The sequence below is a fragment of the Lagenorhynchus albirostris genome, chromosome 15 (assembly GCF_949774975.1).
Source record: "Lagenorhynchus albirostris chromosome 15, mLagAlb1.1, whole genome shotgun sequence".
Taxonomy (NCBI): domain Eukaryota; kingdom Metazoa; phylum Chordata; class Mammalia; order Artiodactyla; family Delphinidae; genus Lagenorhynchus; species Lagenorhynchus albirostris.
This window is the reverse complement of record NC_083109.1, coordinates 25898398-25912818: the sequence shown is the minus strand read 5'-3', so window position 1 is coordinate 25912818 and position 14421 is coordinate 25898398. Positions and strand designations below refer to the sequence as shown.

Below are 14421 nucleotides of genomic sequence, written 5' to 3'. Positions count from 1 at the left end.
CACAGAGGTGGCAATGATGACTCTCACCTGAAAGTTATTGAAAAGCTCCTTGGAGGAGGTGTCATTTGAGCCAGAGTTTGAAGCATGGGTAGGAGTTCATCTCTGGGGATGATGGTCTGTGTTGCATAGAGGGAAAGACGTGAGGAGAAGTGGAATGCTGTCTGTGTGTTGTGGGGTGGTGGAGAGCAGTTGGCGTGCCTGGACCATGGTGTCTGCATTACAACTAGAAAGACAGATCAGGGCTACATTGCAAAGGGCTTTGAGTGCCACACTCAGGAGTTGGGGATGATGGGAGTAGCCTGGAAAGTGTCAGCTGGGATCGAGTCGTGATCAGATTTGCCTTCCAGAAAGATAATTTGTGCGAGTGTTTTGGGAGGTGGATTTAAAGGGAAGACCAAATTCTGGTCCCAGTTGGGGAAGGTCATTGTACTTGTCCCAGCAAAAGGCTAGGGTTTAGGGTGGGGCAGGGATGTGGGAGAGGAGGGTCTAGATATAGGAGATGGATCATAGTAAGAATCAATAGGAAGGACAGTAAGAATGCAAGGGAGGCAGAGGGAAGAACCAAAGATGGCGGTGGGATTTCCAACCTCGGGGCCTGCGTGGCTGGTGAGAGCATTAACTAGCTCATCTGTTGGGCTCCGTGAAGGCAGGTCTCCACTCTGTTCGACGGTGTGTCCACAGTGCCTGGCACTCAACGAATATGCCTAGACCCTGAGGGAATGAGGGAAAGTTCACAGTTGGAGGAGCACTGCGTTTGGTGTGACTGGGGTGGGGAGAGTGAGTAGTCCAAACTCCACCTTGTCTTTTGACTTTCTGAACCGAAGTCTTCTTCACTGCCCAAGGCCCAAAGCAGTGCATTTCAGTGGGCAACACCCAATGGTTATCACATAGTCCACACCTGGAGTCTTTTGGGGGAGGTGGCCTTTGATGACCTGAGTCTTCAGGAACCTGCAACACTCTGCTAAGGGTCAAAATGAGTCACGTGTAGGGGCGGCAGAGGGGAAGCTTTGTTGAGGGCTGGGGGGATGGGGAAGGCTGGGTGGAGAATGCGGGAAGGTGAGCAGGAGGTGGCGGAAGCCTAGAGCCCCCGATGGAGGGGACTGCGTGAGCTTGGCTGTCGCACACAGGTGAGCTGACCTGATCCGGGGTGTCTGGGCTGGTCAGCACAGAATCACATTGGCTGGAGAAGATGGAGCTGGATTCCTTGGGCTCTTGAGTTCTGACCACTGAAGATTTGAAACTATATAGTTGCTCAACTGAAGCACCTTGTCGAGTCCTGTGATGTGTGAGGTGGGACCTTGGCTGTGTCTGCTAACCTCGCTGAGCCTCAGTTGTGGCATCTGTAAAAGGGGAACAGTAGTGAACTCCCCAGAGTCAGGAGAAGCGGTCTAGATCTTCCTTGGGCTTCCTAGGCCTAAAAGTGGTTAAAGACTTACTTGTTTGCATCAGTAAGTAACACACCACAACACTACCTACCCCAAAGGTGTGCTCTTTCAATAAGATGTGCTGAAACTGTTCAGCTCAGGAAATCACCCCTCTCAGGGCCTGGTTCCTGTAGTCAACTGTGTTCCAGGTGTCCTCTGCAGGTGGGTCCCAGAAGAACAAGGAGGTTCTCAGCTCCCCGACACCATCCGTCTCCCTTAGCCAGACATCCGACTTCCAACACGAGTCTCAGCTGTTCACTGAGCCACACCTGGCCCAGATGGAGAAAACGTTTCAAGATGAGGTCAACTCGACTGGAGGTGAGGCTACGTCATGGGCTCAGCCTCTGGCTTCTGCACAGGGAGGGACCCAGGACCTGGTGTAGGTGAAGGGTGCAGACTTGACAAGTGTTTTTATATCCAGTATCTCCTTTAAAACTTTTCATCATTATACTGTGTGGGTATTGTAAGCCTACTAGAGGCTATTTGGGACTGAGGAAAAAAATACCCCTAATCCAAACACTTGGGTAATCTCTATCAGCATTTCAGTATGTTTTCTTCCAAACAGTTTCATATGTATGCTTCATTTTCTATTGCTGTGTAGCAATATTCCCACAAAATTAGTGGCTTAAACCAGCACTTGTTTATTATCTCACCATTTCAGTTGGTCAGGAGTCTGGGCACAGCTTAGCTGGCTTCCCTGCTCAGGGTCTCACTAGGCTGCAGCCAAGGTGTCAGCTGGGGTTGCAGTATCATCTGGGGCTTGACTGGGAAGGATCCACTTTTTTTTTTGCTGCGTCGGGTCTTAGTTGCAGCAGGCAGGCCCTTCGTTGTGGCACACGGGCTCCAGAGCGCATGGGCTCTGTAGTTTGCAGCACGTGGGCTCTCTAGCTGAGGCGCAAGGGCTCAGTAGTTGCAGTGCATGGGCTTAGTTGCCCCTCGGCATGTGGGATCTTAGTTCCCCGAACAGGGACTGAACCCGCATCCCCTGCATTGGAAGGTGGATTCTTAACCACTGGACCACCAGGGAAGTCCCGGAAGGATCCACTTCTAAGTTCACCAGGTTGTTGGCAGAATTCATCTCCTTGAAGCTGCAGGACTGAGGGCTCTTGTTTCTTCCTGGCTATTAAAGGGCCACTGTTTTCAGCTCCTGGAGCCGCCCAGTTCCAGGCCCTGTGGGACTCACCAACACGGCTGATTTCAAGACTCAAGTCAGGCAGGAAGATGTGTGCTACAGTCTCATAATCATGCACACACAGTCCCGTATATCCTGTCACCTTTGCCGTATTCTGTTGGTCAGGAGCAAGTCACAGGTTCTGCCACACTCAAAGGCAAGGGATCACAGGAGGGCATGAACACCAGGAGGTGGCCATCATGGGGCCACCATAGGCCTCTCTGCCCCAGATGGCTATGTGTGTTTTCACATGTCTGTAATTGTACTTTATGTAATTTCAGACCCTTCTTTTTCTCTTAATGTTAATTCCTTAAGGGTTTTTTCATACTTTATGTGGTCTTCTGAATCATCATTAGCAGTGAATGCAAGTGCTCTACTGGTTGACTAAGCCATTTCCCTAAATGAAGCATATAGGTTTTATTGAGTTTAAATAACATTGTGAAGAACATCCTTTGTGCATCAAACTTTTTTTCTCTTTAGAGCTTGATTTATGCCCTTGGGAAGATACACATAAACTTAAATTATTCCTATTGGAATACTTAAAGTCATCTTTGTTTCTGCCCACTAGACTCTGAGCGCCAGTGCTGGGGCCATGTCTGCTTGCCCCCTCAAGTTGAGTTTTACAGCCACACCGTGTTTTGGCAGGAAAGGGTAACAAATGGTCAGTTTAAGAAGAGCAAAGTGAGGTGGGGGAGGGACAGTTTGTGTCTGACCTGAAACTGAGATTGTCCCTAATCAGAGTTCTTCGGGTGTCGGTATTTGGCGGCCAGGAGGTGCCACCACTGTGTCTTAGAGGACCCGACAGCCCCAGCTTTAGCCACAGTTTTTATTCTGTTTGTCTTTTGTTTTGAACAGGTAATATAGGCACACAGTTCAAAATTCAAAAGGTGCCGTTATCTCTCCCTCTTTTCGAAGCAGACCACGATGCAGTATTTTTACAATGCTGCATTACAAACGTTTTCCAAAAAAAGAAATTCAAAAGGCACTTTTCTCATGATACCTTTTCTTGGTATACAGAGAAAATGTCTCCCTGGGCCAGACTGTGCTGCTCCATCCAGCATGCAGTCCCTGCAGGCGTTACTGCCTTCTGTTTCCTGTGACCTTCAGAAGCACAGAGTGCCTGTAGTTGCTTCCCCCTCCTTTTCATATGCACTACTGTCTACACTGCTCTATTCCTTGCTTTTTTTCCTCCAGCTTTATTGAGGTATAATTGACAAATAAAATTGTAATGTATTTAAAGTGTGCAAAGTGATGATTTGATATCCGTATACATTGTGAAGGATCTGCACAATTGTCTACTCCTTGCTTTTTTAAAAAATAATTTTTATCCAGTTTCCCTTCTTGAATATGTCTTGACCTAATATGTCTTGAAATCTTTTCCTATCAGTGTAAAAAGAGCTTCCTCATTTTAAAAAACAAAACAGAAAACTGGCCGTGGTTTTAAAATGGAGGAAAGGAAAATTCACTCTTAGCTGATGGAGGGTAAGGGAAAATAGGACCCTTTTTCAGAAACCTTTAAAAGAGGTGAATTCTGAGCATGGGCTTGAAACCGTTTCTCGGGAACCCTGGCCATTTGTGCTTGCCTCGGAGGGAAGAGGGGAGATACATGGTTCTCTTCCCTGTTCTGCAAGTTCCCTTTTTGGGCTGTAGTGGTTTTGCTGGTCTTGAAAGTGTCCACGTACCCCTGGCCCGCTGCCCGGTGGGGCCTGCCTGGGGGAGGCTGCAGGCTGCTCAGGGGTCGTGGGAGAACCATCGGGCTAGGGGGCCCTGCAGCTCGGCCTGCAGGCAGGGGGAACTTACCTTCTGCTCAGGTGCTCCTGGATGGACGTGGGTGGCACACAGTCTGAGTGCCACCCACCCTTTATGCCAACAGACATTTTACCAAGCTCTGCCGGGCCTTCTGGTTTATATAGGCCTCTGCTGGATTTTATTCAGTTCTCCCAGAAGCCCTGTAGCAGGGGTCCTGACTGTCCGTGGGAGGCACCTGGGGGCTCTGCGCAGACAGGCATCAACCACAGGCCCTGACAGAGTGGCCAGTCCTGTGGCACCAAAGCCTGTGCCTTCTCGGGCACCCCCACCATGTGGAGCACCTCAGATGCTAAAATAGATGAAAGAAGGCCCCTTCAGTGAGAGCAGGGCTGTAAGTCCAGTGTGCAGCATCATCCTGTCCTCCATGGTCTGTGTGCTGAGAAGGGCAGGCATGCGCTCTGGACAAGCGTGGGGAACAGGTACTTATTTCCCCTGGAGGGCAGAGTGGAGGCTAGGAAACAACATTTTTCTTTTCATTTCTTTCTTTTCTTTTTTTCAATTGAAGTATAGTTAATTTGCAGTGTTGTGTTAGTTTCAGGTATACAGCAAAGTGATTCAATTACACATATATATTATTTTTCAGATTCTTTCCCATGTAAGTTATTACAAAACAACATTTTTCTTAAGTATTTTTAATTTAGCATTTATTTTTTTAAATGCTTATAAGTATATAAAAAACAGAGATAAATAATCCATTATCCTACCTCTTGGCATTACAAAGAAAGGAAGAGAAAGGGGCGGGGAGCTGGGGGCACTTGGCACTGGAAGAGTACATGGGTAGAAAGTTCAGACAACACAGAGAGGTGTGGGTGCAGTGGGAGCCTCTCCCCCTCCTCCACCCCTGACTCCTGCCCCACTGTGCTCAGAGGAGGTCATCCTTGACCTGCCTGGAGAGGTGAAGTGGGAGTTCCCCAGGAGATGGGGAACAGGGAGGGTCAAGGCAGGGGCCTGGCATAGGAGAGGTGTTGCTGGGCTAGAGGGCGAGCGGGGCATCCTGGAGCAAGGCTGGGGGGCCAGGTGGCCCTGGGGGGCTGGTGGGTGCCCTCGGGTCACAGGGCCCTGAACTCCGGCAGTGGGGCTGATGGGGAGGTGGCACATCTAGGCCTGTTTGAGAAAGGTAAGTGTCATGGTGGCCAGGAGGTCGGGCTGGATGTGGAGCCTGGGGGGGTTGTTGAAAGAGCTTATCATGTGATGGCCTCACATGGGGTCCTGGAGATTATAACAGAGAGGAGAAAGTCTTCTGGTTTCAAATCCCCGCTGCACCACTGTGTGTCCTTGGGCAAATCCCGCACCTCTTGTGCCTCTTGTGTGCTCATCTGTAAGATGGGGAGAATGACAGTGCACCATTCTAGGACCACAGGACTCACCCCTCAGGTGTTCTTCTTGGGTGACTGGGTGGAGGTGATGCCGTTAGCAGAGATGGTAAACACAGGAAATGGGAGCAAGTTTCGGGATAAAGATAAGAAATTGGATTTTAAACATGCTGAGTTGAAAGGGCCGGGGGGACACTTGGAAATATTCAGGGACATGGAGAGAAATTCTCTCCTGAGATGTAGAGATGGGTGAATAGATGAGGTCGTTCAAGGAGAGTGTCCAGCAGAAAAGAAAGGGACAGTGATGGGAAGAGCTGAGGCACGTGACGAGCGACAGGACAGAGCAGGTGACGGAGCCTGGGGGAGACGCAGCAGCCCGGGGAGGCGAGACTGGCTGGTGCTTGGCTGCCAGAAGGGAGGAGGCCCCGAGGGTGGGGTTCGAGGTCACTGGGGCCAAGAGGAGTGAGCTGGCAGGAGTCAGGGAGCCGCCCAGAAAGTCCCTCCTGCCTGATCCTAGGGAATGTAGGGGCCCCCTCCGCAGGGACATGATATTTCCACTTTTGTGCTTCGAGAGCTGTTAGTGAACCATTTGGTGTGAGGGGTGAGCACTTCCTTTTAGCCGTGATGAGCAGGGGACCTGACTGGCTCCCACTACATTTCTTTTCCAGGACACCTTTGTGTCTATTCTCTTGTTATACTCAAATTTTTTTCAGTAAACTGTTTTTAAGAAGGATATTAAAATAATACAGCAGTGGACAATATATACAAGTTCTTAAACACCAATGAAAGGGACTCTCCCTGTAGTGTTGTCAAGAGGAGTTTGTTCATTAAACCCGCACAAAGGCCCTTTGACTGCCAGCTCTTTCCAGAGGGGACAGCTCTGTGCTCGGGGACTGTCCCCTGACATCCATCTGATACACGGAGGGGCTGTTACATGTCACTCAAATGTGTAAGGCCCTTGGCTGTCGCTTCAGGTCAGCAGGATGGCTCCTTCTTTAAGCAGGGCAGCTTTCGTTCAGGCTTTCATTTGTTCCTCAGTTTAGCAGTAAATGTTGCTGTAGTGCCGTGCTGGGTGTTGTATGAGGAGCGTGGAATAGGGTGAGAGCGTGACCCCAGCTTGCTGGGGATGGTCTGGGTGCCACCACTCACCAGCTGTGTGACCTTGGGCACTCGATCCCACCTCTCTGTGCCACAGTTTCCTCACAGCACCCCCACCCCGCCCCCGCCCCCACCTGCCACCATCAGGTGATCAGTAAGAATAAACGCAGATGGTAGTGGTCCCCAGTCATAGTCATCATGTCCCAGTGCCAACAGAAACACTCTGGGAACAAACATTTGCTGCGTGCTGAGGACCCAGTCAGAGAGGGGACAGGCTCAGCCCTGCACTGCCCGAGCTCATGTCCAGGCTGGTAAGGAGGAAGGTTTGGGGGGAAGTAGGAGCCAGGCATGGGGCTGGGCCGCCCCCTTCGAGAGTCCCTGGGAAAGGCTTCCCTGTGGAGGAACCAGATGGTGCAAAGGCCTTGAGGTGGCAGGGTGAGAAATGGTGTGGGGACATGGTGGCTGGAGCAGAGAATGAAGGGGATGGTGGTGAGAGGTGAGGTCCGAGAGGAGCAGCCTTCAGGCCATGGCGAAAGCTCCAGATATTTGGAGGGGGTTCTAGGAGTTCTTTTTAAAAACTGTGATTCTTTTTAAAAAAATCTAGACAGGAGTAATTGATCCATTTGCAGACAGATACCCCTGTAGCCACAAAACCCAGCAGGGGAAGAAATTTTATCCCAGCCCCTCTGCCTGTCCCCTGCCCATCTTTCCCTCCAGCCCAAGTTTGTATTTTCATTGCCTCTAAAAGATGTGTTTCACCTCTTCCTCTATAGCTTTGAATTTATTTATGTCCGTTTGTTGCCATTGTTTACTTATGTTTTTCTTCTTTCTGTATTTATTTATTTATTTTGGAGTTTTCATCAGTTTTCTTTGTCTCAATGCCTGGTCTGTCTGATTTGCTCAGAAATGGGATCTGATCTTTTTTAGTACCCACCCCCGTCACTGCCGTGGGACCAACATGGTGCTTTCACGCGGCAGGTGTGCAGCCAGTATTTTTGGGTGATCGCATGTTGAACAGATGAGATGCAAAAGATGACCCGGCAACGTGATCCTCTGTGTGTTCCCCCTCAGCACCCAGATACCCAGGAACGCTGTGGCTGGTGATGGGGCCGAGGGACTTTTGGTGAAGTGGACGGTGTTCTTCCTTCTCTCTTTTGAAGCCCTGGACATGAAGACTTTCGTTAAGGCTGTGAAGAAGATTCTGAGCAATGCGTCCATCGAGATGATAGAGGCGCTGTTTTTGAAGGTGGACATGAACTGTAACAGCCTCACCTCCGCTGCTTCAGGTGGCTGGAGGGTGCAGTCCTTGGCTGGTCAGTGGGGCACGTGGAGGGCTGAAGAGGGGGGTAGACTCTGGGGGGCTTGCTGGATAGAGGGAACACTTGGAGTCTTTGAGGGGGCCCTCCCGAGACCCCTGTGAGCTGGGCTCACTGCAGCTTGTTCCCCTGCCAGGGTACAGGAGGCTATGTGACAAACGCTAGTGACCCCTGCCCGAGACTGGCTGAGCACACAGCAGTGAGCGGCAAGGACCCCCGCCTGCCACATGGCTCTCCTGCACACCAGCCTCCCATTTGGCTCAGGGGATTCCAGCCGGTGCCACAAACATCTCTTAGCCCTTTATGGTCACTCAGTGGCTGTTAAATCAAAAAATGTCAGGGTTGGGCTTCCCTGGTGGTGCAGTGGCTGAGTCCGCCTGCCGATGCAGGGGACACAGGTTTGTGCCCCGGTCCGGGAGGATCCCACGTGCCGCGGAGCGGCTAGGCCCGTGAGCCATGGCTGCTGAGCCTGCGCGTCCGGAGCCTGTGCTCCGCAATGGGAGAGGCCACAACAGTGAGAGGCCCGCGTACCGCAAAAAAAAAAAAAAGTCAGGGTTTTAGAGCATATTAATAATAATGCTTTTTACCCCTGATTTTAAATGTTCTACAGTGCATGTACAGCATTTAAGAATGCAAAAGAACACAGTAAAGTACAAAAAACCAGTCTGATGTATTGATGTAGCAATGTTGACAACGATAACTAGCATTTACACCAGACATTGTGCTAAGCAGTTTATATATTATTATACTTAAACCTCATAGGAATCCTATGGGGTAGGTGCTGGTAATGTACCTCCATTTGACAGATTGGGAAACTGAAGCAAGAGAGGAATAAATTGGGCCAGGGTTACAGAGCTAGTTAGCAGCCGGGCCAATCTTCAGACCCAGGGATTTTGCCTCAAGAGCCCATGTGTTAACAGCTCTGTCATACCTCCCCCTCAGCCTAGATGTACATTCTGTTTCTTTTTTTTTTTTTTTTTTTTTTGCGGTATGCAGGCCTCTCACTGTTGTGGCCTCTCCCATTGTGGAGCACAGGCTCCGGACGCGCAGGCTCAGCAGCCATGGCTCATGGGACCAGCCGATGCGCGGCATGTGGGATCTTCCCGGACCGGGGCACGAACCTGTGTCCCCTGCGTCGGCAGACAGACTCTCAACCACTGCGCCACCAGGGAACCCCTACGTTCTGTCTCTTTATGTGTGTTTTTTGTTTTCATTTCTCTTAATACTCTATAATAAATATGTTTCCAGCACTCTGTCATCTACACAGTGATCTTTCTTCATAACTCCCTGTTTTTTTTAAATTAATTAATTTATTTATTTTTGGGTCTTCGTTGCTGCGCGTGGGCTTTCTCTAGTTGTGGTGAGTGGGGGCTACTCTTCCTTGCAGTGCATGGGCCTCTCATTGTGGTGGCTTCTCTTGTTGCGGAGCACGGGCTCTAGGCGCGCAGGCTTCAGTAGTTGTGGCATGTGGGCTCAGTAGTTGTGGCTCACGGGCTCTAGAGGGCAGGCTCAGTAGTTGCAGCTCATGGGCTCTAGAGCTCAGGCTCAGTAGTTGCGGCTCGCAGGCTCTAGAGCGCAGGCTCAGTGGTTGTGGCGCACAGGCTTAGTTGCTCTGCAACGTGTGGGATCTTCCCGGACCAGGGCTCGAACCCGTGTCCCCTGCATTGGCAGGTGGATTCTTAACCACTGTACTACCAGGGAAGTCCCCTGTCTCTTGTCATAGCTTCATATGGTGGCCCATTTCGGCCTTGGCCATATTTTCGTGAGGCTGGTCAGTAGAGTCTAGATTTGCCTTCGTGGCCTGGCTTATGGGTCCTCCCCAGCTATTGACTGCTTGATATATGAGCTGGGGCAACTCATCTATACTTATATGGGCCTTAGTCTTATTATCCATAAAGTGGGGTGAATAAAGAGACTCAGATGCAATGGCAAATGTGGAGTGATGTGAGGATTATCTAGGATTACAGAAACGCGTTGAGGGAGGCGCTGCTGTGCTGTCTTCACAAATGCATGCACAGAGGCCCTTTGCCGATCCAGATCCAAGAACAGCTCTGGTGCTTGGCTTCTTCCCTCGGCCAGAGCCTCTGGGGGCTCCCGGAGCCCCTTGGAAGGGGCTGGGAGAGACGGGCGAGGCACTGGAAGCCGGTGCTCTGCCAGTTTGGCCGACGCCCTCCCTGCTGGCGTTTCTTCCTGAGGCAGCAGGAGTACCTGGACTACGTGATGCGTGAGTTCAAGGGGAAGGAGAAGATGATGAGAAGCCAGTGCTGCCTGTGCTTCCACCTTCCCATGAGGATCATACCCCTGTAAGGAGCCTCTCCCTGGGCTCCCTGGACTGAAGGTTGTGTCTGGACCAGGCTGGGGCCAGCCCTGCATCGCCCCTTCCTAAGTCCCCGCGCCTGTCTGTGGGGCCACTGTGGGCCTGGCACCACGCCTGCAGCTCAGTATTCTTTAGCTCGTTTCAGCCTCACAACCCCATAGGTGGGCTTGAGCAGCCCCTCATTGTGTCCCCATTTTTCAGACAAGGAAACTGAGGCTCAGAGAGGCCAAGTGACAGTGGTGGGGTTGCTCTGTTGGACCCTCCGTATCCACAGCATAGACGCTGCTCCCACTTCCTGCTCTGGCTGGGGCTGAGCAGGTCTGTGGTTTCATCCACAGGGTACAGATGGCTCACATAGCGGGGACAGGGCTTTCCCTTGAGGTGACAGGAGTGAGGGCCATCACAGGAGACTGCTCAAGCCCGCACCGGGCCTCGGGAGCAGCCCCTGCATCACTCCTGGCGCAAGTGGCTCCTGTCCCTGCCTTGATTTGTGCCTGACCCGCGGGCGCTCTCCTCCATGTGGCTCCTTCTCTCTCTGTGCCCTGGCCCTGTTTGCCCCCACCCCTCCAAACTCCCTAAGAACGAGGAACATTCTAGTGGATCCAGCCCGTGGGCCCAGGCTTCCTGAGCTGGGCTGCTGCAGGCCTCTTGCTCTCCTCCCGGAGTCTGCCTTGGTTGGGGCACCAGATGCCCCGTGCAGGCGGCCGGGGCCTGGGAGCCAGGTCCTGTGGTAACAGGTGTGGTGGCCTCCATTTGTGGCCTGGTTATAACCAGAGGGGCTGTGGGTGGGTTTGTCTCTGGGGACCACACCCAGAGCAGGCCACGGAGAAGACCACAAGGGTGTCTCTGCCCTCAACCAACCTGAAGTTTAATAGAGAAGATGGTGCGATGAAAACCACGGAAGGGTAACTTTGAAAACAATTTGGTCAAGATTTGAGGAATAGCCAATAAATATGAGTGATGACACACTTTGCAACCGTAAATTTCTACATGGAAACTTTGCTGGGTGTCGTCATACCTTTGCTGGTCTATTTCCTGGGACGTTTGATTCCCCAGGGTGATCCCAAGGGCCTGAAACAAGAAGCTTGTCCCTGTTTTCTCCTGTTTATTTGCTCAACCTCCTAACCTGGAGGGCATGTCCAGCTTGGTGGAGAAAATAGCCAAATAATATTTCATCACCATCAGGAAGGGGTAACTTTGAAAACTGGCTCACCTGGACTGAGCCTGGGCCAAGCTCACCCAGCGCACCATCTCCTTGATCCCGTGGAGGTGCTGTCACTGTGGAGATGAGGAAGCTGAGACCTCAGGAGGGGACAGCTTCCTGGGGCACTCTTCACTTCAGAGCTCTCACCTCTTGGGTCTGTTCCCTACAGTCCCTTGGCCCTGACAGAGGAGGCAGAATTGGAAGGGACGGCTAGAGAGGTGACTGAGAAAATTGATCAGGCTCTGAGCAGAGCCGTGGGCTGAGGGCAAGAGAGAGGGGAGAGCCATGTCCAGATAACGAGTCCCCGTCTCTCGTGCAGAGTCTGTAACACAGTAGAATTTCCCAGTGACGTGGGTTATCCTTAAGTCACGGCTCAGCTCACGTCCATGGCAACGTGTGGAAAGGGCTCTGGCTGGAGTCGGAGTCGAGGCGCCTGGGTTCTAGTCCCAGCTCTGCTGGGAACCAGGACATAACTCCAGGCAGTTAGCCCCTGGCTCCCTGTAAGGTGAGGCAACATCACCTGCCCTGCTGGGGCCCAGAGGTGTGGGCACATCAAGTGGGAGAGAGTGTGCTGTGCTGTGTCTGGCCCTTTAATAGCCAGTTGGCTTAGCCAGCTTGGGGACGGGAAAGAAGCCACTGGAAGGTGGCGTTGAAGTTCGCTGGGAAGGCTGTTCAGTGGCTTCCTGTGAGGCCAGGCATGCCCCAGGAGCTATTAGCTATGCTCAGGGCATGATTTTGGAGATGAAGAGTTGGGTTCACAAGGCCCTGATTTCTCACTGTCCCTTTATCTACTTTTATCTCGTTCTTGGACCCTATTCCCTGCTCCATCTCTAAGCACTTAGAGTAGTTGCTGGAAACACTGTTATTTTGCAGTTTTCCTCACAAGCCCCACTCCACTCGCCTCCTGTGGGCTGTTTTTCCTGTGAAAGGACATCTGGCCCATCCCATCATGAGGAAGCTGACTGGCTATTTCATGGGATAAACTTACTGCTCTGGGAGGCCCGTGTCACCCCAGCATCCCATGTGGGTCTCCTTTCCTTCTGGCCATGGTTGTCAGCGGTGACAGTCCCCTTTGGAGGAGGGGCAGAGCCCACGTCTCACAGAAACTCACCCGAGTTTCTCGTGGTGCCTGTGAGGGAAGCTGTGTCCTTCCTCCTCTGTGCTCTTTGCTCTGGTTTGGTTTGGGCTCCTCTCTCTTATCACCTTCCGCAGGAATCATGGGTGTGAGATTGTGAAAGTGGAGTTCTTAGTCCAGCGGCGCAAGAAGATCGGGCATTTCCTGACTGTCACCAAGGACGGGATCCTGCAGTTCTGGTCGGAGTCCTTCTCGCTGACCAACTCCTTTAGGGTGAGTGGGGCCCACGTGGATGGTTGGAAAGTCTCTGCCTTCATGCCCTGGACCCGAGTGGGCTCCTTCTCTGGACCCGTGGGCTAGACAGCCACACTTGCTCCTGGGAGCAGGTCCTGGCTTCCCCATGGGACCATGAGCCTCGCATTTCTTTTCTGAAAGCAGGATTCCACCTGGATGTCCATTGCACTTAGATGTCCAACAGATAACCTAAACCCACTTTGTTCAAATTGAATGTCACTGTAGCCCTCCCTGCCCACCAGGCTTCCTTCTCCTGTGACTCCAGGTCAGTGAATGGCATCGTCATCCACCAGGGTTCTCGTGTTGGAGATCAACCTCCTTTCCTTTCTCTGTCACACCCATTCCACCACCAAGTCCTGCTGGTTCAAATCCTCTGCTTGGACCAGGGAGGAAGTCGCAGTGACTGTGAACATGGGCTCTGGAGCCCAACTGCCAGACGTAGAGCTCTGACTGTACCACCCCTCAGCTCTGTGACCTTGGAAGTTACTATATTGCTCTCTGTGCATCAGTTTCCTCATCTGTCAAGTGGGGTTAATAATAGTATCCCCTACAGGCAGGGTTGTTGGGAGGATTTAATGACATAATCCATGCCTGGTGCTGGGAGCAGGGCAAGGCACGCAGCAAGCACCCGATAAACATAAGCTGACATCGTCATTGTCATGGTCGTTTGTGCCGTCAGCTCCTGGCCAAGCGCGGTAAATGATAAAATGCTCGGGAAAACCCCTGTGTACTTGCCTTTGCCAGGCCAGGCCAGAGTCTTCCAGCAGATGAGGAGGGCCCAGCTCTGCAGAGAAGGCTGAGTGAGCATGCTCTGTGCCTGCAGAGTGTTTCCTAATTGCATCAGGGGTCATCCTTTGGGGCAGGAGGATTCTGTGTCATCCCCCTGACCCCAGTTGCCAAGGGAGAGAACCAAGGTGTGTGGAGTTCTAGTGACTCTTGGGTGCACTTGGTAGCGTAGGCTCAAAGGGGATTCTCACCTGTACTCCTGAGGCTGGCGTTTCTGGCACATTCCCCCCTCTTTTTCTCTGTGTGCTTATCAGGGGGGCACATTATAGCCTGAGCTCCTGCTTGTGGCTACTACATGGTCACCTCAGCGCTCCTGAGGGCCAAAGCCTGGGAGGGCCAAAGAGGACAGAGGGAGGCTCCCCAAGAAGGCCCACAGACCTGGGCATCCTTCCCTGAGGGGCTGCTTTGGCAAGTAGATGTTGGCAAGAGTGAGCCGCCGAGCACCATCCTCGGGCACTCACTGCATGGCCATGGTTGTGCAGCCGGAAGGCCCTGGAGTCTGGGCTTCACTTACCAGCTGTGCAGCCTTGGGCAAGTCTCTGAGTCTCCCCAGGGCTCTCAGTTTCTGGTGTGAACGCGGGTCTTGGGGGTGATGAGCATTACCATCACCTCCA

General features: G+C 52.0%; 2 protein-coding genes across 6 annotated transcripts in view; both read left to right on the top strand.

Annotated features, from left to right (window-relative positions):
* Positions 1 to 9381, top strand: part of MAPRE1 (microtubule associated protein RP/EB family member 1) — a 50413-nt gene extending 41032 nt beyond the window's left edge. For 3 of the 5 annotated variants that reach the window (XR_009535779.1, XR_009535777.1, XR_009535778.1), the window contains 3 exons: positions 1645 to 1742; positions 7887 to 8128; positions 9128 to 9381. The gene's annotated coding sequence lies outside the window, so the exon portion shown is untranslated. The remainder of the gene's footprint in view (positions 1 to 1644; positions 1743 to 7886; positions 8129 to 9127) is intronic. The other 2 variants (XR_009535780.1, XR_009535781.1) reach the window with 2 other exon arrangements.
* Positions 568 to 14421, top strand: part of EFCAB8 (EF-hand calcium binding domain 8) — a 35198-nt gene continuing 21344 nt past the window's right edge. The window contains 5 exon segments of the mRNA XM_060123900.1: positions 568 to 573; positions 1574 to 1742; positions 7976 to 8112; positions 10334 to 10434; positions 12865 to 13000. Of these exon segments, the coding sequence (XP_059979883.1) occupies positions 568 to 573; positions 1574 to 1742; positions 7976 to 8112; positions 10334 to 10434; positions 12865 to 13000 (549 nt within the window).